Raw genomic sequence first — 21,999 nt, 5'->3', positions numbered from 1 at the left:
TAAAATCCTGCAGCTGCAACAATGCAGTCATTGTAATCCTGGAATCCATGGATTACCAGGATTCTCGTTCAGGCGGGCACGTCAGACCCTGTCCGCAGTGTCTCTGTCTGCCTGTCCTGTCCTGTCCTTCAACTCGGGTCATGTTCCCACCTGCGTTGTGCTACTGTACAGCTCCCACATTCCTGTGCATGACATTCATCCCAGCCATCACGGCAGGATATCGACCATCTGCACTATTGTTTTTGCGTGAATAAACTTTGTTGTGCCGCATAGCGACATCTCCAGCAGAGACTATCGGAATGCTCGCGGGGCACATGTCTGCGACATCTCGCTTTCGTTTGGCACATGCTTGCCTTCCAGGCGATCGACGCGGGTGAAATTCTACAGAGGGAATCAAACCTGTCGGCATCTCGCCAAGGCTGTCGGGAAAGAATGGCAGGTAAAACATTCGCCGAAAACCACCGAAGCGTTAGGCGGCTCCGCCGAAAGGTAGGTTTCTAGTGGGCTCGCGTTATCTTGAGACAATCGGAGCAAAGCCCAGTACGGCGGATCTGGAAGGTCCAACAGAGTCGCTCGATTGCGCTCTCGGCTAGAGGCATATCTGGTGGCCAACGACCCGACAGTACGATTGCCTCGTAGTAGCTCGCGAAAAGTCTATCGTGTCTCGCACGCGTTGGGGAGATTTTCGGCTAGATTGTAGACCATGTGTGCACAGTGCACTGTGCATATCTGCTTCCCGGCGAGCACTAATCAGCTATTGTACACGCAAGCTGTCGGCGGCGACACACTACCCACCTCCATCGCCAATATTTGCCTCGCACAGGCCATGGGACATCTCATGTCCAATCTCTTCTCCCACCTCTGTCTCCGGCAGCAGCAGCAGCAGCGGCGGCGGCGGCGGTGGTGGTGGTCATGGTGGTGGTGTTGCTGATCTTACGGTCGTAGAGATAGAGATATGACCCGTCCGAGCCACACCTGGACGCTATCAAAAACGTGACGAGTCACAAAGCATCTTGTTATCTCCCGGCATCCTTCCAGCCCCGCTGGCGGCCAGTCCTTCCCCATTCGCCATGCGCCTTCGCCATGCACTAGCGGCACCCACGCTACAAGGCGGCATTCATCCGAAGTCTGACAGCCCTGAAGTCTTCCATTATGCCGCTTCCAGAAGGCGGTCCATTGAGCGAGCGAGCAAGCTCGCACTCCACCATTTTCATGTGCGCGTGACAAGGTTCAGTAGGTATCGCAGCCCTCGTCCGCATTCATGTGCATCCGTGTGCGGGTGGGTGTCTAGCTATGGTATATATATTGGCATCGCGCGCCTCAGAGGCGCCTATGTTCGCCCGCCGAGTCCTCACCTGTTCTGCTTACCTTAGATCGCAAGGACAGCACACTGCGACATAGCAGTAGAGCCTCAACCGAGCATGGAGAAATCAGGCCCCGAATGGTCGGCTTCCAGCCCGACCGAGCTGCCTCAGTATGACGACTCTAACACCAGCTCGTCGCGAGGTTTCGCTGGACGCTTCATCGACAGCTTCAAGCGGGATCCCAATGCGCATATGACCCCGAAGCGCTCGGACAGCGTCAGCGGTCGAGCTTACGACCCGGAGAGCGCTGCTGCCGGCACCGCCTCATCTCCGCTGCAGAGATCATTGAAGGGCAGACATCTGCAGATGATTGCCATTGGTGGTTCGATCGGAACTGGTCTCTTCGTCGGCTCCGGCTCCGCACTCGCCACGGGTGGCCCAGCGTCGCTCCTTATCGCCTTCGGACTCATCGGTATCATGTTGTTCTGCACGGTTCACGCTCTCGGCGAGATGGCCGTCTTGTTCCCGGTCGCTGGATCCTTCTCCGCTTACTCGACTCGTTTCATCGACCCGGCTTGGGGTTTCGCCATGGGATGGAAGTAAGCATTTCCTGTAGTATCCACGGTTGCAATATACGCGTACTGACATATGCCTCGTAGTTACGCTTTGCAGTGGCTCGTTGTCCTGCCGCTTGAAATCGTCGCCGCCTGCTTGACCATTCAGTACTGGGAACAAGGCAAGAGCCCGATCAATCCAGACGCCTGGGTGGCCATCTTCTTGGCTCTGATTATCGCTATCAACTTGTTCGGCGTCAAAGGATATGGTGAGGCCGAGTTCGTTTTCTCGATCATCAAAGTCATTGCTGTCGTCGGCTACATCATCTTGGGCATCATTCTCGCGGCCGGTGGCGGCCCTCAAGGCGGATACATTGGAGGCCGAGAGTGGGCCAACGGCGGCGCCTTCAAGAATGGTTTCAAGGGTCTGTGTTCAGTGTTTGTCACCGCTGCATTCTCTTTCTCCGGAACAGAGCTTGTTGGTCTTGCTGCTGCCGAGACGGCGAACCCACGCAAATCTCTTCCCACGGCTGTGAAGCAAGTATTTTGGCGTATCACGCTATTCTACATTGTCTCGCTCACCCTCGTTGGCCTCTTGGTCAATGCCGACAACCCGCGTCTCATCAACGGCGGTGGCAGCTGGGACGCGACGGCCTCGCCCTTCGTTATCTCCATCGAGAATGCCGGAATCTCCGTCCTCCCGTCCATTTTCAACGTGGTCATTCTAATTGCCGTGTTGTCTGTGGGCAACTCGTCCATTTACGGAAGTTCACGTACGCTCGCTGCGCTTGCCGACCAAGGCCAGGCGCCCAAAATCTTGGGCTACGTCGATCGCAAGGGTCGCCCCATCGTGTCAATCGCAGTTGCATCCGCCCTCGGCCTTCTCGCCTTCTTCGCCGGATCTGACAAGCGAAAGGATGCGTTCAACTGGATGCTTGCCCTTTCCGGTCTGTCGGTCATTCTTACCTGGACGAGCATTTGTTTCGCACACATTCGCTTCCGTCGTGCTTGGGCCAAGCAGGGTCACAGCCTCAGCGAGCTGGCTTTCCGCAGCCAGGCTGGCTTGCTCGGCTCATATCTGGGCTTCATCTTCAACATTTTGGTGTTGATGGCTCAATTCTGGACAGGCGCATGGCCCGTTGGGTACGGTGAATTGGGTCCCGAGGGTCAAGCCGAAAGTTTCTTCCAGGCATACCTTGCTGCACCCATCGTCATCGTCTTCTACCTGGGCTGGAAACTTTGGTTCAGGACGTCGTTCGTGCGCAGTCACAATGCCGACCTCCACACTGGTGTCCGTGATCTTAACCTCGCGGAACTGATCGCTGAAGAGAAGGCCGAGCAAGCGACGTGGCCAGCGTGGAAGCGCTTCTATAAGTTTTTCTGCTAGTGCGGTGTTGTAGTAGTAGAACACCTGAGACGTGCTTTTTATCGGCGATGATGATTACGATCATGACAATGAAAATTCTCCAGCTCTTCAAATTTCCGCTTGAACGTGTTTTGTTTACATCCATGAATAATCAAAAACCGATATCGCCCCTGCAAAATGCTAGACTCAACAGGCTTCCGTGGTGCACTGCCACGTGCCCAATGCCATGCGGACGAGCTGTCATGTCAGATGGATTGCTACGTTAAAACCCATCGCTCGGACTTTCCTACAATCGAGTGAATGCCCTCGCTTTTCCACGTGGCTTTGCACGGGATCGAGAACGGCGGCATGGTCAGTTCATGAGAAGTGAACAGTGTTCAGGAGTGTCGAAACTTTTCACATGTACGAAGCATGAAGCAATTAGAGGTGTACACGTATTGTGCCTAAGTATAGTAGTAGCCCTTTGCCATGCGTGCCCTTGTCTTATGAAAATGACGTTAAGCTCAGTCCACGGCGTCGGCGGCGGCGGTGGTCGTGGCTCAAGGTGTATTTTTAGCCCGCAATCAACGAAAGTACGGCCTGGCGCATTCCGGCTTCTCGTACAACGAATCTTCCCTCACCAGAAGATCGACCATTGTAATTTAACGGCCAAGACGTGTTCAAGTCGCAGAGCTGGCTCGTATTTGGACCCCCGTGCGTTACCAGCGTGTGGTTGCGACCTGAATGATCCCCGAAGGTCGTCCTCTGAATGGCTCGTTATGCCACTGGCCAAGGTTACCTCTGGGCGTTCGCGGATCATGTTCCAACGATTCAACGGGACCTGTCTATGAAGGCCTTTCGTGCCACACAGGTCATGATGGTCGAATGTCCTGCGTCAGCGCTGAGATTTATCGCCATGAGGCACTCGACCTGCCGTGGAAAAGTATTGTTAGACCTTCTTCGCGCCTCAGTTCCACATTCGCTCAGAGCTGCCGGCGTTTCAGAGTTGAAGCCAATGTCCAGAAGCAGTGGAAGCAGCTGGCATGACACTCAGGTGTGCCTGTATGCAGAACAGAAGGATACCATGCGGATGGTCACATTGGACGTTGGAATGGGCATCTGGACGCCAGGAGTGCTGAGCCTCGTGAGTGCAGCTCCGATGCCCGACTTCAATTATCCAGTGAAACTTGTTGTTACAGCGTGCCCTTTCACGGAGATAGCTGCATTCAAGCCCGTTCGTTCGAATGGGGCGGAGCACGCCCGAGCTTATTAAAATAAACCTTAGGTTCATACGGTATTTCGTTAGTGCGGTGAAGCACGGTGCATGTATGGTAACAATAGAAAGCTCCACGAAGACCCTGGGGGAGGGAGCTCTCGCCGCGTTCCAGGAGCGGCTCAGCATCAAACCGAGTGACAACGGAAGAATAATAAATCATCGAGAAGAGCCATCGACTGTACACGTCACAATCCCTTTCCAAACCTCACATCGTTCCATACACTCTTCCTTCCTCGTCTTCTTACTTCTCAAATTTCTATAATCACTTCACTCTTCTGATCCAAAATTCCCTGTGGATCTGTCCGAATCGATCATATTTCCACGTTGATAAACACTTGGATCAACTCAGGGCGCATCCGTCAACGTACCCCGCGCTTCACTCGCCTCAACAAAGCACGATTGTGAACTGGCCAACTGTTGGTCACCGCCTACATTGTTGAGGTGATAATCCTCACCTTCCCGAGCATATCGAACATATTCTTTTCGTCAATCCTCGCGCAATCATGTGGTGAGTATCGCTGGCCGTCCTGAACTGATGCAACGGAATCAATTCGCGGAGAAGCAGAACTAACACCAGCCTCGAACAGTGGCATCTTTGGTTACATCAACTACCTGGTGGAGAAGGACCGCAAATACATCCTCGACACACTGGTAAATGGTAAGTTCGATTCACGCGAAAGTGCGGACGGCGACCCGCGTATAGTTCAGGCTCTGCATCGTGCGAGTGTCACTGAGACCGTGCTCGTCGCTGTTCCCATCTTCCCGTCATACGTCTAACATTGTCCTTTCCACCACAGGTCTGGCTCGTCTAGAATATCGAGGCTATGACTCGTCCGGTATCGCCATCGATGGTGACAAGAAGAATGAGGTCTTCGCATACAAGGAGGTTGGCAAGGTCGCCAAATTGAAGGAGCTCATCGCCGCCGAGAACCCAGATCTCACCAAAGTTTTCGACAACCATGCCGGTATCGCACACACTCGTTGGGCCACCCACGGTCAGCCCAGCCGCAAAAACTGCCACCCGCATCGATCGGATCCGAAGTGGGAGTTTGCCGTCGTGCACAACGGCATCATCACCAACTACAAAGAGCTGAAGGCACTTTTGGAGACCAAGGGCTTCCAGTTCGAGACGGACACCGACACGGAGGCCATTGCTAAGCTCGCCAAATACATATACGATGCCCACCCGACTATCGACTTCACGACCCTCGTTAAGGCGGTCATCAAAGAGCTGCAGGGCGCTTTCGGTCTGTTGATAAAGAGTGTCCGCTACCCAGGCGAAGTTGTTGCGGCTCGTAAGGGTTCGCCTCTGGTCGTGGGTGTGCGAACAGCTCGGAAGATGAAGGTCGACTTTGTCGATGTTGAATTCGGTGATGGCGGCGAAGTGCTCCCGGCCGAACAGGCGAGCCAAAACGTGGCTATTAAGAGGAACCAAGGACTTCTTGGCGCCAACCTGCTCGCACCTCCTGACAAATCACTACTTCACCGTTCGCAATCGCGCGCCTTCCTCTCCGACGATGGAGTCCCGCAGCCGACCGAGTTCTTCCTCTCCTCCGACCCATCCGCCATCATCGAGCACACCAAGAAGGTCTTGTACCTCGAGGATGACGACATTGCTCACATCCACGAAGGTCAGCTTAACATCCACCGTCTGACCAAGAGCGATGGAACCAGCCAAGTCCGCGCCATCCAGACAATCGAAATCGAGTTGCAAGAGATTATGAAGGGTCGCTACGACCATTTCATGCAAAAGGAGATCTTCGAGCAGCCCGAGTCTGTCATCAACGCGATGCGTGGTCGTCTCGATGTGGAAAAGAAGCTGGTGACCCTGGGAGGTCTGCGACAATACATTGGCACAATCCGGAGATGTAGACGTCTGATCTTCATCGCCTGTGGTACTTCCTACCATTCTTGCATGGCTGTTCGAGGATGCTTCGAAGAACTGACCGATATCCCCATCTCGGTGGAGTTGGCCTCTGACTTCCTCGACCGTCAAGCGCCTGTCTTCCGTGATGATACTTGCGTGTTTGTTTCGCAGTCTGGCGAGACAGCCGACTCGCTCATGGCCCTGCGCTACTGTCTCGAGCGCGGTGCTCTGACCGTCGGAATCGTTAACGTCGTCGGCTCTAGCATCTCTCTGATGACCCACTGTGGTGTGCACATCAACGCAGGCCCCGAGATCGGTGTCGCCTCCACCAAGGCTTATACAGCCCAGTTCGTCTGCATGGTAATGTTCGCGCTTTCGCTGTCAGAAGACCGCGCAAGCAAGCAGCAACGCCGCTTGGATATCATGGAAGGTCTCGGAAAGGTCTCTGATCAGTTCAAGGAGATCTTGAAGATGGACCAGAGCATCAAGGAGCTGTGCATGAAATTCAAGGATCAGAAGTCCATGCTCCTGCTCGGCCGTGGCGCTCAGCACGCGACTGCTCTCGAAGGTAAGATATCTTGACAACCCCACGTCGTTTGAGGCACTGCTAACCAGATCACGAATCTTAGGCGCACTCAAGATCAAGGAAATTTCATACCTGCACTGTGAAGCCGTCATGTCTGGCGAACTGAAACATGGTGTCCTCGCCCTCGTCGACGAGAACCTGCCTATTGTCATGATCTTGACACGAGACGACATTTTCGCCAAATCTCTGAACGCCTACCAGCAAGTCATTGCGCGAAAGGGTCGACCGATCGTCATCTGCAACACCGGAGACGAGGAGTTCCCCGGTGAGAAGACTGACAAGATCGAGGTTCCTCACACCGTCGATGTCCTACAAGGCCTGCTCAACGTCATCCCGTTGCAGCTCATGTCCTACTGGTTGGCCGTCGCTGAAGGCGTCAACGTGGATTTCCCACGCAACCTGGCGAAGTCCGTGACAGTCGAGTGAGGTACCCGACATGGCATGTGTGGTCTTCCAGTCATGGGCCTCGGAGTCTCGGAATAGATGGATTTGTAACCAGATGGTGCGTCACATTGGGAGGTCTTTCTATTGTATGTCAGATCCAACACTTGTTGCTATACGCTTGCACGAATACCTAAGAATTGCCCGGATATATTGGGAATTGCGACAGTGGCATCGGCGGTGCTTTCACGGTTTCACTGCAGACGTGATTAGTTCTCAAATTTGTCTCCAAGCTAGTTCACCGTTCGTTCGATTCGATTTTAATGATCATTTCCCTTGCGGCTGCAATACAATCCAATCCATTTCTCACGGGCAGGCATTACCTGGTCCACTGGGCAGTCCAAATGAGCCGCGCGTCCGAAGAAAGACTAGCGCATCCGCCCTGGTTACCCGACTTTCCTATAAGTTCTCATCTCCGGCTGCCATGGAACGCTTTCTTCTTTTTTCCTTCGTGCGGCGGCGCGATATCGATCAGTTTCCCATAATGTTGCTCGTCGACCTCATCATCACCGTGGAAAGACGTAGTGTCGATCGCGCCACAGAGCAAAATATATTGCAAAACTCGGTCCCTCTGACCGGCCATTTCCGACTCGATTGCCGTTGCCTTTGTGCAAGAATGGCCCTGACGGCGTGCCGGCGGCCGAACATACTCGGTTTCTTCCCCATTTTGATATCCTCTCGTAGGAACACGATGGGATCTATTTCGTCTCATCACATCTTGTTTAAAAATGCAAAGGGTCTTGCATTTGAGGTCTCGAAAAGCGGAGGCTGTTCAAATTTTCCTGGGAAGAAGAGCCTGCGTAATGACGTGAGAATTTTCATGAACGAATTTTATCAACAATGTAATTCTTGCCCTGTATGCCTTGACCAATCCAGTGTCGGCATAGCTATAGCCTTTCAAGCACGACACTGGGACAGCTTCTCGGATCACTCAAATGACATATTCTTGTGTATTGAATGGCAACTTCATCCCTCCAATATCAACTGTCCTCATTGTCCACAAGTAGTAACGATTATTCCACGCTGTAGGCGACAGCGTCCGAAACCTTGTTGAACTGACCTACCCGTTGGCCATGAACGAGCTTTAGTTGAACCATAAGCCGTATTGTCCCAGAGTCCTGGCCGTGAAGGTTATCTTTACAAGCGAGATTCATCGAGGCATCTTTGCAATATGGGTGGGCTAAACGTCGTCGCACTCATCTCCGGCGGCAAAGATTCATTCTTTTCCATGCTTCATTGCCAGCGCAACGGACATCGAATAGTCGCGCTGGCAAATCTGTATCCATCACAGGGCGGCCGTGATGCTGCCGTTGAAGATTCTGAAAGCTACATGTACCAGACCATCGGCCATGCTGTCATACCTCAATATCAAGATGCCTTGCAACTACCACTCTATAGACAAGAGATCCTTGGTTCAGCCGTCAACCAAGCCAAATCATATGGACCGGCGACACTGGGATCATCGGCAACTTCCACCGAGTCAGACGAGACTGAATCGCTCATGCCATTGCTCCGCAAAGTCCTGCAAGCCCATCCGGAGATCAATGCCGTCAGTAGCGGTGCTATAATGTCCGATTATCAACGTACCCGAGTGGAGTCCGTTGCTATCCGCCTCGGACTTGTACCGCTCTCATATCTCTGGCAATGGCCGTCTCTAGCTGGCCATTCGCAAAGCTCGCTTTTGGAGGACATGTCGACTGTAGGTCAGGATGCACGCATCATCAAGGTAGCCTCCGGTGGCCTTGATGAGAGCTTTCTCTGGCAAAATGTAGCGGATCATCGTACAATTACTCGTCTTACCAACGCCGCTCGGAGGTTTGGGGCACCAGACGACGGCGCTGTACTTGGAGAAGGCGGTGAATATGAGACGCTTTGTGTCGCAGGCCCAGCACCACTGTGGAAAGGTCGCATTGTCATCAATCCGGAGTCTATGCAGACCGTGCCCGGAGAAGCTGGATCTGCGGCAGTCCGCGTTCTCGACTCAAGCGTAACGCCCCTTACTGATTGCAGCCCAATTGTAGAGGTTCCTAAACCTGCAATACTAGACGATCCCTTCCAGCAGATTATTGATCGACTCGTGGAAAATCAGACAACCCAAGAGAGTTCGTCCGAGATCAAAGAATCATTGCGGCCCGGAAAGCCTTTTCAGACTCTGGACAGCGTAACGGACTCTGTTGAACAGGAAGGTGATGTGATTCTGCTATCTGCGTTGACCGGGAAAGGGTCCTCGGCGAGCGAACAAACCCAATCGATCATGGCTGAGGCTGTAGCACGGGTATCGAATATGGGGTTGCAAACCAGTGACATCGCATACACTACAATCATACTTCGGGACATGCACGATTTCGCCGCCGTCAACGACGCTTATCGAACATACTTCACGGAGCCTAACCCAGCAGCGAGATTGACCATCGCATGCGCCGAGGTTTTGCCAGCAGACAGTCTGCTCATGATGAGCATGACCGTGGCACCGGGTTCGCGCGAAGGTCTGCATGTCCAATCAAGATCGTATTGGGCGCCTGCCAACATTGGACCATATTCCCAAGCGATTCGCTTCCCCACTAACCCTCAAACACCGGCCACGGACGCTACAGTATTCGTATCAGGACAAATTGCATTGGAACCTGCATCAATGGATATATATTGCCCTGCGCACACGTCACCGGCAATCTCTTTTCTGCACGAGGCCGTATTAGCATTGCAGCATCTTGCGCGCATCGGTAAATGCATGAAGGTTCTCTTCTGGACAAATCCAGTCGCATTTGTAGCCTCAACAAATGATGACGATATTCAGCATCGGGTCCAACTGGCGAGATGTGTTTGGAAGGCATACATTGAGTCGACGGCCGCTGGTAATGATTCCCCCGATGTCGATGAGCGCGAAGATTTCGACGTCTGGCATCTACAAAATCGCCGTGGGCCAGGACGACAACAGACCATCGTTCACGCAGTCGAGGGCCATGAATCGTGTGGCCCTTTGACAGTGATCGTGGTCGACTCTTTACCACGAGGTGCCGCGATCGAATGGGTGGGCACGGGTAAACATGCACGAACGGACATGGCATTGCCTGAATCATTCCACTTGAAAGATGTCCTTCGCACACTCGAACGATTTTCCGAAAGATTCTATGCCGATATGTAGTAGTTTCGTGACAACAGGACGAATGGAGTCGGTTGCTCCATCACAATATCTGTGCATTGGCGCTCAAGGAATCAGGGAAAAGCAGCTCGAAACCAATCGCAGATTTGACCGATCATTTCATACTATACAGGCGCCAGCCATGGCGAAACTGCGATTCTGCTCATCACACATCGATTGCTTTTACATGCTCATGGCATTGATCAGAATCAACAAAGCCGAAGTGTAAGCGGCGATGTATCCAAATACTTCTATTGGTTGCAATATATTGCACACTATGGTATGTATAGCCCTCCAAGTAGTTCGTGTAGATCTAAGAGTGCTCAAGCATCAGCGGGCGTAAGAAAGCCATTGTTCATGACTTCGGCTCATGGCATTTGCACGCCCCGGATTGAGCTGACGCATTGGAACTTTCAGCATTCCATGGTCGCAGGTCCAGAATTGCAATCAGTCATAACTGCTGTCAGCCCGTGTTGTGAGGCAGCATGCGGCGATGAAATATCGGTATTCGAGCCAAGCGCGAGATAAACGACCAGGAGAAAGACCTCCGATCGTCCACGGAAGGCCATTATTCTTCCTTGGGCTCTTCGTCCTCTGGAAAGCTGTGTCGCTGTATGGCTATCCATGTGCCATAGCTGAGCATGCTGAAAATAAGATCGAGGCCGAGCGTCGTCACGGCCGGGTTCAAAAAGAGGGCGCGGAAGAGGTCGACCCAATCGAATTCGCGCTGCACGATGGTATTCCCTTGGATAGCTGTCACCACTAGGATGGCAGTCTCCATGACGATCTGTGCCGTGTACAAGCCGAAGCCGGATTGCTCTGGATCAGGATGATCTACCGCGAGCCATTCCGTCTTGGTTGCAAAAGCGGGGACTAGGAGCGCGAGTCGCGCAAGCAAGATTATGGGAAGGAGGTATTCCGAAGCTGCGAATTTAGGGGCGGCAATGAGGCAAGCACAGAAGACAGTAGCCGTGCCGAAAATAACAGGCTGAGGGATCGTGGCCACGGGATAATGAGGCTTCTGGGGCAGCCGGATCTGAGCCAGATAAAACAGGTTCAAGGCAAATGACACCGGCAAGATCTGTGCAAGACCAAGGAAGACCCAGGTATTCGGAACTGCTATGCGAGGACCTGTGGGTGAATCTCCTGTCAGACTCTGCATATGCAGAAGCAATGTGCAAGATGCGACCTACCCTCGTATGCAATGTAAAGCGAAACAGAAAAAGTTTTCAGCAACGCCGATTGCGCCCAGAGCCAGCCGAAATCATCGCCCGCAATCGCCTGGCCAAATTTGACGAACGGCGTCGATGTCGTCGACCACGCCCACAGATTTTGGATCGCACCAAAGGGGTCGTCGAGACTCAATGAAGGGTAAAATTGGCTCAAAGGCCAAGCTTCGTAGGATTGCGCCAGCACTTGCAGCATATTATATGAGATCGTCGCAAAGCTGATAATAGCCCATGCTGTGAATACTGCGGTATCATAGTTGGTGTTTGCAACGTCGGTAGCGGTTTTCCGATCAATCTTGATGCTTGCAATGGTATAGATCGCAGCTGTGGTCAATATCAGTGCTGCAGCGATGTACAGCCAAAACAGGGCAGCTCCTGTCGTGCTGGAGATCGCTACATCCATGGTTGTTGTCGGATGAGTATATCGTCAAAATCTTCGTGGTTGAAATGTAGCTCTCACGATCCAATGCGAAGCATTCGTCGCTCGTTTAAATGATGAATTGTCAATTTTATCCTTGCGGTGCCACGACCATGACGTCTGAGCGTTGTTCTGTAGCCGAGGTCCCACTTGTAGGCTCCAGCTTTTTTCATGCTGGTGTTGTTCTAAGCCACGATGCGTGCCCAGTCAATGATCAGGCTACAATTAACAACAAATCGACATTTGTCAGACGTGTCAGACATTTCTTGCTCCAAAACCAACGGTGCGCTTAGAACAAGCGCATGCTTTCGATTGACACAGAATTACATGAGGCTTTGCATTCCTTCGCAGCTACCTTATACATTATCAAGCATGAGAACATCGTCGTGTGCAACGCCATTGGTCACTTCGAGGGAGCCATCCAGGCCACCATTCACTTCATCCATCTCCTGCAATGCCCACATCAGAACGTATCGCTCATCAGCCGTCTTCTCGTGCCGCGAGTGGTGACGATCAGTGTATGCCTTTAGAGCGTCGAGGACGTCCTTGACGCTCTCCTTACTTTGCGTCCGTTGCTTGGTGCTCAGTTCCGACATAGCACTCACAAGCTCCTCGTCGTCGTTTGGCAGAACGGATGATGCCTTTCTCCGCTGTAGGCTCAAGAGCCGCTCTTTCGGATATGTGCAGTTCATGGCGTACAGCACACGCTGTGCTATGTGAAACGTGCGACCATTGGCATTCCAATCCCTGACCCGTCTAAGCAGAGCCCAGATCTGGCTGTTGCTCAAGGAGGCAAGTACTTCATCAACCTCTATCCTGCCCGTGAAGCTTCCAGCTGTGTGCGGCCCGTTGACCACAGTGGAGAATAATTCAAGTAGCCGCTTTGGGTGATTTAGCTGCAGCGCGAGCTCAATGGCCTCGCGGAAATTGTTGGCGCGGATATGATTCTGTAGTTCTTGATCTTGTTCTATCCGGGCTGTCGCTTGTGTAGTTGCTTGCAATGCTGTCTCGGCGGTCGTGTCGATCCAGAATGTCAAGGTGCTATCCGCAGATCCCGACACCAGCTCCAGCGAACTGGCTGAATCAGGCGTGCCATCATGGGCGATGTTCTCATCGTCATCCTCGTTCGTCGCTGTTGCAGACGAACCATTGTTTTTCTGTCGCCCTTTCTCCAGGGCGGGAATCTGAGGCCGTACGGCCAAAGCCCATACTCTATCAATGTGGTTGTCGAGAGTGGCTGCACACTCGCTGTTTTGAGCATCCCACACCTTCACGAGTCCATCTCCCGCCGCGCTGGCAACCTGCACACCGCGGCTGTCCTTACCTGCGCGAGACGAAGGCAGCCATATCACTTTGAGAACGCTGTTGACATGGCCTTCGAATGTCCGCAGACAGCTGTAATCGGTCAAATTCCATATGCGCACAGTTTTGTCACCACTTCCTGTAACGACCATGCCACGTGCAGTACTTGCGCCACCGCCCTCTCCGGTGGTTGTCAGACCAGGTAGACCGGGTGGTGAAAATGCAACAGACCAGACACCGCGCTTGTGGCCCCTCAGCACTCCCATAGCTTCGCCACTTTCTACATCCCAAATTCGCACGGTTCGATCTTGCGAAGCCGAGGCAAACATGGGCGATTGGAGGGCGAATGAGGTTTCGATGGCATTGATGTCTTTGTCGTGCGCTTTCCTAGTGTACACGGCGCGCGGCGCTTTCCCAGTGGTCGCGCCTATGTCCCATCGCTTGATAGTCTTGTCCTGGCTGCCGGTAATCAAGAACTTCGGCGGAAATGCCAAAGGATTTTCGTGTTCCTTTGAGCCAACGGACGGCACAGCATTTGGAAGGGCCACCGCGCCGATGCTCTCAGCGTGGCCCGTAAAGGTTGCATAGCATTCGAATGAGTTTGCTTCAGGATCAAGCCTCCACAACTTGGCGGTGTTATCTTTTGCACCTGTTGCCAGCCAGTGCCCGGACCAGTCAGTGTCGATCGTAATAATGATCTCATCATGGCCCTTGAGTACTGCCACGTCTGCTCCAAAGTAAGGAGAAGATTGTAATGCAGATTCGACTTCGGTGGTTGTAGATAACGAGATGATTCGGATGTCTTCCGAATTTGTAGCCATAGCAAGAAGATTCCGTTTCCGCCCGATATATGCTAAGTCAATGATCTCGTCATGGTTTCCACTGATCCTGCGAATAATGGGCAGCGGATCTACCTTCCGACCCGACAGCTTCGAGACCGACTCAAGAGCATGGAGCTTAAGCGTCTGGTCCGCATGCACGGTCAACAGGAACGAAAGGTTTGGAAAATGTATCACATCCAGGATACCATCGAGCTCGGAGCCTGCTTCTTGTTCTTCTGTGATTTCTTTGCCTGACGCGATCTCCCATATCCTTAGTCGAGCAGTCTCCCCAGCAGTGAAAAAAGCATCGTCATCGGCCAGAAATCCGACTGTTTCGATAGTCTCGAGTACAGCAGTAGTCGAAACAAGCTTCCAGGTATTCGCGTCCCACAACATGGCAGTTTTATCCCTGCTTCCAGACAATAGCAACTGCCGTGCGGTCGAGAACTTGAGACTCCGAACCACTGAAACGTGAGCGTCTAGCGTCGCAGCACTCTTTCTCTTATGCAAATCCCAGACCTTGATCTTTCCATCTTCACCACCAGATGCCAGGCGATATGTAGTCGTTGTTGCGATGTTTTCAATCTCGCCGCCTTGATGGAGTGGCTGATTGGCCCTTTTTTGAGATTTTGAGGGCGCTTGACGTTGTTCTTCCACTTGGAAGAAATGAAGTGCAGACACTACGCCGCTATGGCCGTGGAAGGTGTGTGTCACGTACCCCCCTCGGATATCCCATACTTTGACTATGCCGTCTGCTCCGCCTGTGGCAAGCAGAGAGCTTGCGGCATCGACCGCAGTGACAACGACGGGGGTTGCGTGCGGTTTGATTGTTCGAACTAACTTGGTTGTGACTTCACTGTCCGATGAGGCACCTCTGAGAGCATATATGCGCATAGATAGCGACCGTGAACATACAATAAGATGCGACGCATCGGGGGTGATCTGCAAAGAAGTAATTGCCTCGCCATCCTAATCACTTGTCAATTGTCAGTCTGCGCTCGCGACTATCATGGGATGACGACTTACGCCTTCGATCCGTGCCAAATGTTGACCGTTGTTCAGGTCGGTGAGCAGGGCCTCCTCGCCGAGGACTGTAGCAAGGGCTCTTCCATCGTGGCTGAGTGATACACTACCGCCAGTATATATTGGTTGAATCACTTTAGAAGGCTCGAAAGTTGTGCGGGAGGATGCTTTGTATGCCATGATTGACGTTGGCCCAGTAGTTCGCCTATGTATTAATGGCTGCTCATTGTGCGGGCGCACCGAGTTGTCGTCAAAGAGGTCGTTCCTGCAGTTTCGGTATGTTTAATCTGACTCTCGCGACGATAACGTTGCCGAAAGTGCTTGTTTCAGTCAATCTCAGAGACAAATCTTGAAGTTTTGCGATGCGCGCAGGCGTTCAAAATTTGAAGCTTTGCCATTTTTTGTTCGGTCGCAAGTTTTCTAACGCCGGGGTCGGCAGACCTTCCCTGTGACAGCTACACGTCAACGTTCAGTTGCCTGCGTCAAGAACAGCTGCATGCCGCGACTAGCAGTAGGACACAGAGGAGAGCAACTACAACACCTTATTAACGAGACTCCCACACGATCAATTGTTTCACCAATCGACTTCGACTGTACAGCCATAGCCTACGGCAAAGAACATTATGTGTGTCTTGGTTCAGTCTATATCCTCACAACATGCTGACATTACTGCAGGGAGGTACTCCTAGGCATCACGGGCAAGGACTTCACCATCATCGCCGCCTCAAAAGCGGCTATGCGAGGTGCCACCATCCTGAAGGCCAGCGATGATAAGACCCGGAAGCTTAACAAGCAGACGCTCATGGCATTCGTCGGAGAGGCTGGCGACACAGGTATGAGTGATATTGCCTGGGCTCGAATTGTTATCCTCACGTGCTCATGATCACTATAGTTCAATTCGCAGAGTACATCCAGGCCAATATTCAGCTATACAGCATGCGAAACTCGATCGATCTGACGCCCTCGGAGACGGCATCATTCGTACGATCGGAGCTCGCAAAATCGTTACGATCACGTTCACCATACAACGTCAACCTTCTCCTGGGCGGCTTCGACTCCATTACCAACAAACCGCAGCTGTACTGGATCGACTACCTCGCATCATGTGCATCCTTACCGTATGCTGCACATGGTTACGCGCAATACTACTGTCTCAGCACTCTTGACAAGCACCATCATCCCGACATCGACTTTGAGCAGGGCATGAAGATTCTGAGAATGTGCACAGATGAGCTTAAGAGACGGTTGCCGATTGACTTCAAAGGAGTTTTTGTGAAGGTTATTACGAAAGACGGTATCAGAGACGAGCCATATGAGGACGGTGCACCTGTGTATGCGCCGTGAAGGGATTGATTTTCTCTGGATCGGCGCTGGGCGTCTAGGTGTCATTACATGCATTTGCAGCTGAATCCCAGCAGCGAGACGAGTCAATAGCAAACGAGGAATGTGTCATGAGCTCTCGGTCATTCTATCCTCGTTGTTGCTCTGCCGCAGTAGCCGACTGGGCCTCCTGGTTGAAAGGGGCGGCATCCGATTGCATTGCGTGCCAGTGTCCGCGCTCCGGGACAACTACTGACTTTATTCCCGATCCGCCGTATGCGAAATACCAAGACAACCTCGGACGCCACGAGCCTTGCGACGCCTCAACTCTTATTGGACCTTCTTGACCCCAAGAGCACCTTGAGAATTTCCTTCGAGAGCGACGAAGTCACCACTCTCGATCTTTTTCGTCCACTTATTCGATTCATAGGGCGCTGTGAAGATCGACATCCTGAGAGTCGGTGCGTGCGCATCGTTTATCGCATCGTGAGCCCACGTCCAACGCCCGAATGACCAGTTCAAAATGTAACGCCCCCGTCCAGCTACAGGGCCGTCCACGACACTGCCGTCCCCATTTTTCGGTGGCGTATTGCTGTAGAGAACGGCTTTGATTCGATACACTTCGTCTTTCGGCGCTGATCGGAGCAAACGGTCCAACTTCTGGGTGTCAACACTGGAATTCGGGCCGGTTGTGGTCGAGGTCAATGTCACAGATAGACACTCAATCTCTGAAGTATGTTTGTGATCGCCCTCAGCATGCCCATGGTCGTGGTTGTTAACGTGTTGTGAGCCCTCCTCTATCCATGCCCTTGCAAGTTTCTGGTCGAAACCAAAAAGGAGATCCTTGCTGATCCAGCCCTGATCGCTCTTCGTCTGCGGAGTATCGACGTCCAGGTCGCCGAGCCGATCCAGGAAGATGTCGAATTCACGCTCTCCCAAGCTCTCCCACTTATTGATCACGATCAAATCGGTCTGTTTCGCTTGGAGCTTGGCAGTATAGGATGTATTTGCATAACCTCCCCAATTTTCGGCATCAATCACACTGATGACACCATCCAGATCATAGCGACCAGTTTCCTTGGACAGTCGATTCACTTCGAGAACAAGTTTCAATGGTTCAGCACTGCCTGATGTTTCGATAATAATTCGGTCTGGGTTGTTCTCTTTGTCTAATGTCTCTAACGCGTCTCCGATTTGGCCAACGTTGGTACAACATATGCAATCGCCCAAAAGTTCCTTGCTTCCAGTCATTTCAGCCGCTTCGGCTAACTGAGAATCGACATTGAGGTCGCCAATTTCGTTCTTGATCAAGGCTAGTTTGTAACCAGGATTCTCTGCTCGAAGCTGTGGAATCAATTTTAGAATTAATGTGGTTTTGCCAGAGCCTGCGAATCCCGTGATGATCGTGATCGGGATCCGGCCGCATGTAGCTGCTGCTGCTTCACTCATTGTGGCAATTCTGCAGACGAGTCTGTCTTAATATGAGCTTGCTGTATGAGGTATTCTGAAGAAAATGTTTAATTATGTGTAAAGGTATCATTTATGTCTTCCTAGAGCTCGACCATATCATGACCACCTGGGCAGGGATCAATTCGAAAGAGTAGCCAGTGTGGTTCACAGCTGCAGCGACGCGACAGCCCCACACTTTATCTCACACACGGTCCGCGGACGTGTAAGGGCATTGACGGCATGATGTCTCGCCCGCCTCGCAAGGCCTCCGCACATGTTTAATGCTGCAACACATGCAATATGAGGTTTTGCAGCTATGCGTGCAATTTGCACTCGTCTGGGACGATGACCTCGGAGATCTGCAGGTGAAGAGTGTGACGCCGCTTCCAGACCCCCACAAGAGTGACATTTGCAGCCGCTTCCTTGTTCGTTCCACGGAAACGTCATGCCAAGTGACATCAAAGGAACAGCCAGGGAAGGAGGCGTTGGAGGCACGCGACTTGCTCATCCGGCTGCCGTCTAGGCATGCAAATGGGAGCATCTATAGAAAGCTCATCTCTCGTCTCATTCTCAACGACCGTTTCTTGTTCGCTCTTTGAACATAGACAACTGTGACCTGGAACAACTCACTGCGCTCCACAGCTTCTCAACGTGATAATCAGCAAACATGGACTTTATCAAGAACCTTGCCAACAACGGTGGCAATTTACAAAACAACGGCAACAACCCCGCAAACAATGAAGTAGACACAAGTAACCACGGGCAGTCAGCGGGGCAGAATCCATCCACCACAGAGCCAAAGTCAGAGGGTAGTTTCTTCGGCGGGCTGGCCGACAAGTTCAACAATGCTGCTGGGGGTGGCCGCGAGAGCGAAAAGAACGAAGATTATCTCGACAAGGGTACGTCTCGAATCTGCCTGATGAAGTGAAAGCCGTTCGCTTTTCGTGCTTGGCTAACCCGGATGTTATCTTCGCCGTGCGTCAGGTGTCGACTTCGTGCAGGAGAAGTTCCTCGGCCAGGGCGCACAAGACAATGAGACAGCCGTTGAGCAGGCCAAAGATGAGCAAATCTCCGACTTCATTCGTGGAAAATACCGCTCTGTTGCGGGCAGCGACATTCCCATCAAGGACAAGCCCACAACATTCGACCGAAACGCTGACTGAGACCGGCGTGGTCCAATTCAGCACTGAAAGGATGGATTACGCGGTCACCCTTTGCCTCTTCTCGGTGTGATCGCTTGGTCCGCTGCGCAGATTCCGTAAATCAAAATACAACACCGACTCCATTGTCCCAGTTCTTCCTCCCTAAAGTACATCGCGCCTGCGCATACACTTGTTCGCGGTGAACAGCTGATTAAAATGTATTCAGCAAATGTCCTGTGTCAGCCCTGTTCAATCGTCCATATTTTCGTCTTCATTGTCATCCTCGCTCTCGTCAGCGTCGACTTCTCCAAGTATCTCTCGATCTTCCTCATCGAGCTCCGCTGCACCGTCATCTTCGTCTGGTGCGGGCTCGGGATCTGCTTTGATCTCTTGCTGAACATTTTGATTGGTCTCGCGTCGGCCCTTAGCTCGCGAGGTTCCTGCTCGTCGTCGTCCACCGCGCACAGCGCTACCTCGCACCGGGCCATTGCCAAGCGTGCTTTCAGGCTCTTCGATTTCGGCTACATTTTCAACGGGAGACAAACTAATTCGTGGGCGAGGTTTTTCGAATCCGCCTTGGGCCTCGATTTGCATGCGACGAAGGACCACGTCGCCGGGTAGAGGAGTGTCCTGCCATCGCTCTAGTCGTCGCGACGCCCGACGCAGCGAGTTTGCGAGGCTCTTAGACTCTTCCCCTACGTCGCTGACCTCTCCGTTGATACGCACGAACCCGGCGAAGAGCATTCGTGGTCGGCGCCACAAATCTACGTTGTCAAAGAAATCTTCGCCATCCTTCGTGAGATGATTCGTGGTTCGCCATTCGTCCGTGTCTTTCTCTGAACGCTCTCGAGCCCTTCGGATTCTTATGGCCTCTTCCTCGGAGTCGTAGTCGGGAGGCATGGACCGGATTCGCTTCCATGCTCGTATGACGGCACTTTCTTGCTCCCTTTTGTCCCTTGCGCGCTCGTGCGCCTTTCGAATACGGCGGTCGAGCGAGTAATCAATTTGCTGCTTGCGGTGATTGACTACAGCCGACTGATGCTGCGTCATGCCTCGATTCCGTTTTGTCGATTGAAATGAAGGTGTCGGAACGTGGTCGTTCTTGCCGCTGCCGATACCGAACTGTGAGCCGCCATGTCTCTCACTCAGTGGTGTGTCGCCCCATCCTTCAAATGAGCCGTCGTGCATAAAGCTCAAGTGACTCGTGCTGGGCAATAGGGGCTTCTGGTGTGAAGAGTCCGTGAACGCTCTGCTAGTAGCATTAAGGTCGCCCTTTTTGCGTCGCCAATTTCCTCTTCCGGGTCCTTTCTTGCCGGAGTGTGCACTAGGAGTCGTGAGATGGAGAGATTGATCCAAGCCGGCGTCATCACTACGACCTAGATTAGTAGAAGGTCATTGCATGAAGATCTTTCCACTGACTGATAGCTGCGTCCTGGCGAAGGTGACCGCGTCATTTCACTTCCGGTCTCCAAATTTCTTCCCGATAATCGGCCTGTGAGAGCTGTCGAGAATGTCAGCACTACGTATCGAACATGCCTTTCGACTTAGTTGCCGTCACTCACGATTCAATTTACTGGAATACTCGGCCCATCCTGTCTCGCTGCCACCATCATCACCATGCGATAGACCTGGAGTCGAACTGTGCCCCTTTTCTTTGCGTGCGCGCTTCAGGGCTATCATAGCTGGACTCGGCTCGCTCGCGAGGATCGCGATTCGCTCTCTCCGCTTATCCTCGCCAAATTTCAATTCAGAAGGCGGGTCGACGTTCTCTGCTTCCTCTTCTTCCTCGGTCAGAATCGCAATTTTCGGAACTTTAGCCGGTAGCGGGTCGGTGTCCCTGTCTTGTTCGCTGACTTCACCGGGTCCAAAAGGATTGCGTTGACTGTCCTCGTAGCTGAAGTCGCTCTCAAGGTACCACCACATGAGCCACAAGAAAGCTTTTGCTCTCGTCTCACTGCCCATGTTTGTTCCCATAACAAGATCGAAGAACTCCTGGTCCTCTGGGAAGTGGAGCTCAGTGACCTTGGGAAAGTATTGGTGCATGACAAAGATGAGGTTCACGGCGTTTGTCCGTGGTTTCGCGGCGTTCCTGATGTCCTCAATTGTGCTCGGCTGACGCGTATCCTCTGTTGCGCCCTTAAGAATGGATTTGAGACGCGGCGCATCCTGCAACTGTTTGTAGGTCGAGGAATCTTGGTGTGCTTGGAGTGCTGGGATAGGATGGTAGGTACGTAGCTGAGCGCGCATCTCTGGGAAAACTGCAAAAATTATCAGCTACAAAGCAATGGCTACGACGCTCTACCCTATGGCTTACAGTTGAGCGTGGTGTTCATCCGACCGATGTTGACTAACAGGCATACCATAGCCATCGTGATAGCGCTCTCGGGGTCTGTCAACAATTTGTCCTTCAGGATTTTGCTACATTTGCTGCTCTTTGCCATAGCATCGATATAGACTTCCGCGAAGGTGTGGTTTGAGGTCTGCTCGCTATACTTTGTGAAGCACTTCGTTTGGTCGCGTAGGACGTGGCGAAGGAAGTCATATTGCATATCTTTCCTCCATAAAGGGATACCGTCCTCTTTCTTTAGATGTTTCATCTTTGTATTCTGATAGAGCGTACCAAGCTGCGGCGCCGGTGCGCCAGTGCGTTTTGAAGTGGAAGCGGCCGTCGTGGACGTGGCAGCATCAGCGGCAGGCTTTGGCGTTGCTGCATTGTCATTTTGGTCGTCGTTGTCATCGTCCTCGTGCTCGTCGACGTTGTCGTTATCGACTCGTTCTGGCAT

The 21,999-nt window shown here is 52.5% G+C and overlaps 10 protein-coding genes across 10 annotated transcripts; 6 read left to right on the top strand and 4 right to left on the bottom strand.

The window, feature by feature from the left end:
• The first annotated feature begins 986 nt into the window (after positions 1-986).
• On the top strand, positions 987-3,646 carry K489DRAFT_378543 (amino acid permease). The gene is made up of 2 exons (XM_033604434.1): positions 987-1,903; positions 1,964-3,646. The coding sequence occupies exons 1-2, from the start codon at positions 1,422-1,424 to the stop codon at positions 3,243-3,245; spliced, it is 1,764 nt and encodes a 587-aa protein (XP_033461170.1). The 5' UTR covers positions 987-1,421; the 3' UTR covers positions 3,246-3,646.
• A 326-nt stretch (positions 3,647-3,972) lies between these two features.
• Positions 3,973-4,476, top strand: K489DRAFT_369057 (uncharacterized protein; the record flags this gene model as incomplete). Its single annotated transcript, XM_033603005.1, has 1 exon — positions 3,973-4,476. One exon carries the CDS (start codon positions 3,973-3,975, stop codon positions 4,474-4,476), a length of 504 nt encoding a protein of 167 aa, XP_033461169.1.
• Positions 4,477-4,593: 117 nt separating this feature from the next.
• K489DRAFT_378541 (isomerising glucosamine-fructose-6-phosphate aminotransferase) lies at positions 4,594-7,764 on the top strand. Its single transcript, XM_033604433.1, has 4 exons — positions 4,594-4,987; positions 5,067-5,137; positions 5,277-6,914; positions 6,976-7,764. The coding sequence occupies exons 1-4, from the start codon at positions 4,983-4,985 to the stop codon at positions 7,356-7,358; spliced, it is 2,097 nt and encodes a 698-aa protein (XP_033461168.1). The 5' UTR covers positions 4,594-4,982; the 3' UTR covers positions 7,359-7,764.
• Positions 7,765-8,318: 554 nt separating this feature from the next.
• Positions 8,319-10,985, top strand: K489DRAFT_378539 (adenine nucleotide alpha hydrolases-like protein). Its single transcript, XM_033604432.1, has 2 exons — positions 8,319-10,792; positions 10,930-10,985. The coding sequence occupies exon 1, from the start codon at positions 8,545-8,547 to the stop codon at positions 10,513-10,515; it is 1,971 nt and encodes a 656-aa protein (XP_033461167.1). The 5' UTR covers positions 8,319-8,544; the 3' UTR covers positions 10,516-10,792; positions 10,930-10,985.
• K489DRAFT_378538 (uncharacterized protein) lies at positions 10,623-12,219 on the bottom strand. Its single transcript, XM_033604431.1, has 2 exons — positions 11,706-12,219; positions 10,623-11,643 (listed from the first exon to the last, which is right to left on the bottom strand). Exons 1-2 carry the CDS (start codon positions 12,142-12,144, stop codon positions 11,081-11,083), a joined length of 1,002 nt encoding a protein of 333 aa, XP_033461166.1. The 5' UTR covers positions 12,145-12,219; the 3' UTR covers positions 10,623-11,080.
• A 296-nt stretch (positions 12,220-12,515) lies between these two features.
• Positions 12,516-15,672, bottom strand: K489DRAFT_353844 (WD40 repeat-like protein; the record flags this gene model as incomplete). Its single annotated transcript, XM_033602488.1, has 2 exons — positions 15,309-15,672; positions 12,516-15,251 (listed from the first exon to the last, which is right to left on the bottom strand). Exons 1-2 carry the CDS (start codon positions 15,483-15,485, stop codon positions 12,516-12,518), a joined length of 2,913 nt encoding a protein of 970 aa, XP_033461165.1. The 5' UTR covers positions 15,486-15,672.
• A 140-nt stretch (positions 15,673-15,812) lies between these two features.
• Positions 15,813-16,802, top strand: K489DRAFT_174346 (N-terminal nucleophile aminohydrolase). The gene is made up of 3 exons (XM_033599396.1): positions 15,813-15,930; positions 15,981-16,138; positions 16,198-16,802. Coding segments are annotated over exons 1-3 (612 nt in total). The 5' UTR covers positions 15,813-15,928; the 3' UTR covers positions 16,650-16,802.
• K489DRAFT_378531 (CobW/HypB/UreG, nucleotide-binding domain-containing protein) lies at positions 16,553-18,382 on the bottom strand. The gene has a single exon (XM_033604430.1). The coding sequence runs from the start codon at positions 18,072-18,074 to the stop codon at positions 16,956-16,958; it is 1,119 nt and encodes a 372-aa protein (XP_033461163.1). The 5' UTR covers positions 18,075-18,382; the 3' UTR covers positions 16,553-16,955.
• K489DRAFT_353833 (uncharacterized protein) lies at positions 18,383-19,237 on the top strand (the record flags this gene model as incomplete). Its single annotated transcript, XM_033602487.1, has 2 exons — positions 18,383-18,973; positions 19,059-19,237. Exons 1-2 carry the CDS (start codon positions 18,742-18,744, stop codon positions 19,235-19,237), a joined length of 411 nt encoding a protein of 136 aa, XP_033461162.1. The 5' UTR covers positions 18,383-18,741.
• A 228-nt stretch (positions 19,238-19,465) lies between these two features.
• K489DRAFT_387708 (uncharacterized protein) lies at positions 19,466-21,999 on the bottom strand (the record flags this gene model as incomplete). Its single annotated transcript, XM_033606350.1, has 4 exons — positions 19,466-20,585; positions 20,636-20,708; positions 20,779-21,474; positions 21,531-21,999. The coding sequence occupies 4 exons, from the start codon at positions 21,997-21,999 to the stop codon at positions 19,466-19,468; spliced, it is 2,358 nt and encodes a 785-aa protein (XP_033461161.1).

This window comes from Dissoconium aciculare (assembly GCF_010015565.1).
Source record: "Dissoconium aciculare CBS 342.82 unplaced genomic scaffold K489scaffold_4, whole genome shotgun sequence".
NCBI classification, from domain to species: domain Eukaryota; kingdom Fungi; phylum Ascomycota; class Dothideomycetes; order Mycosphaerellales; family Dissoconiaceae; genus Dissoconium; species Dissoconium aciculare.
This window is presented reverse-complemented; position numbering and strand designations above follow the sequence as displayed.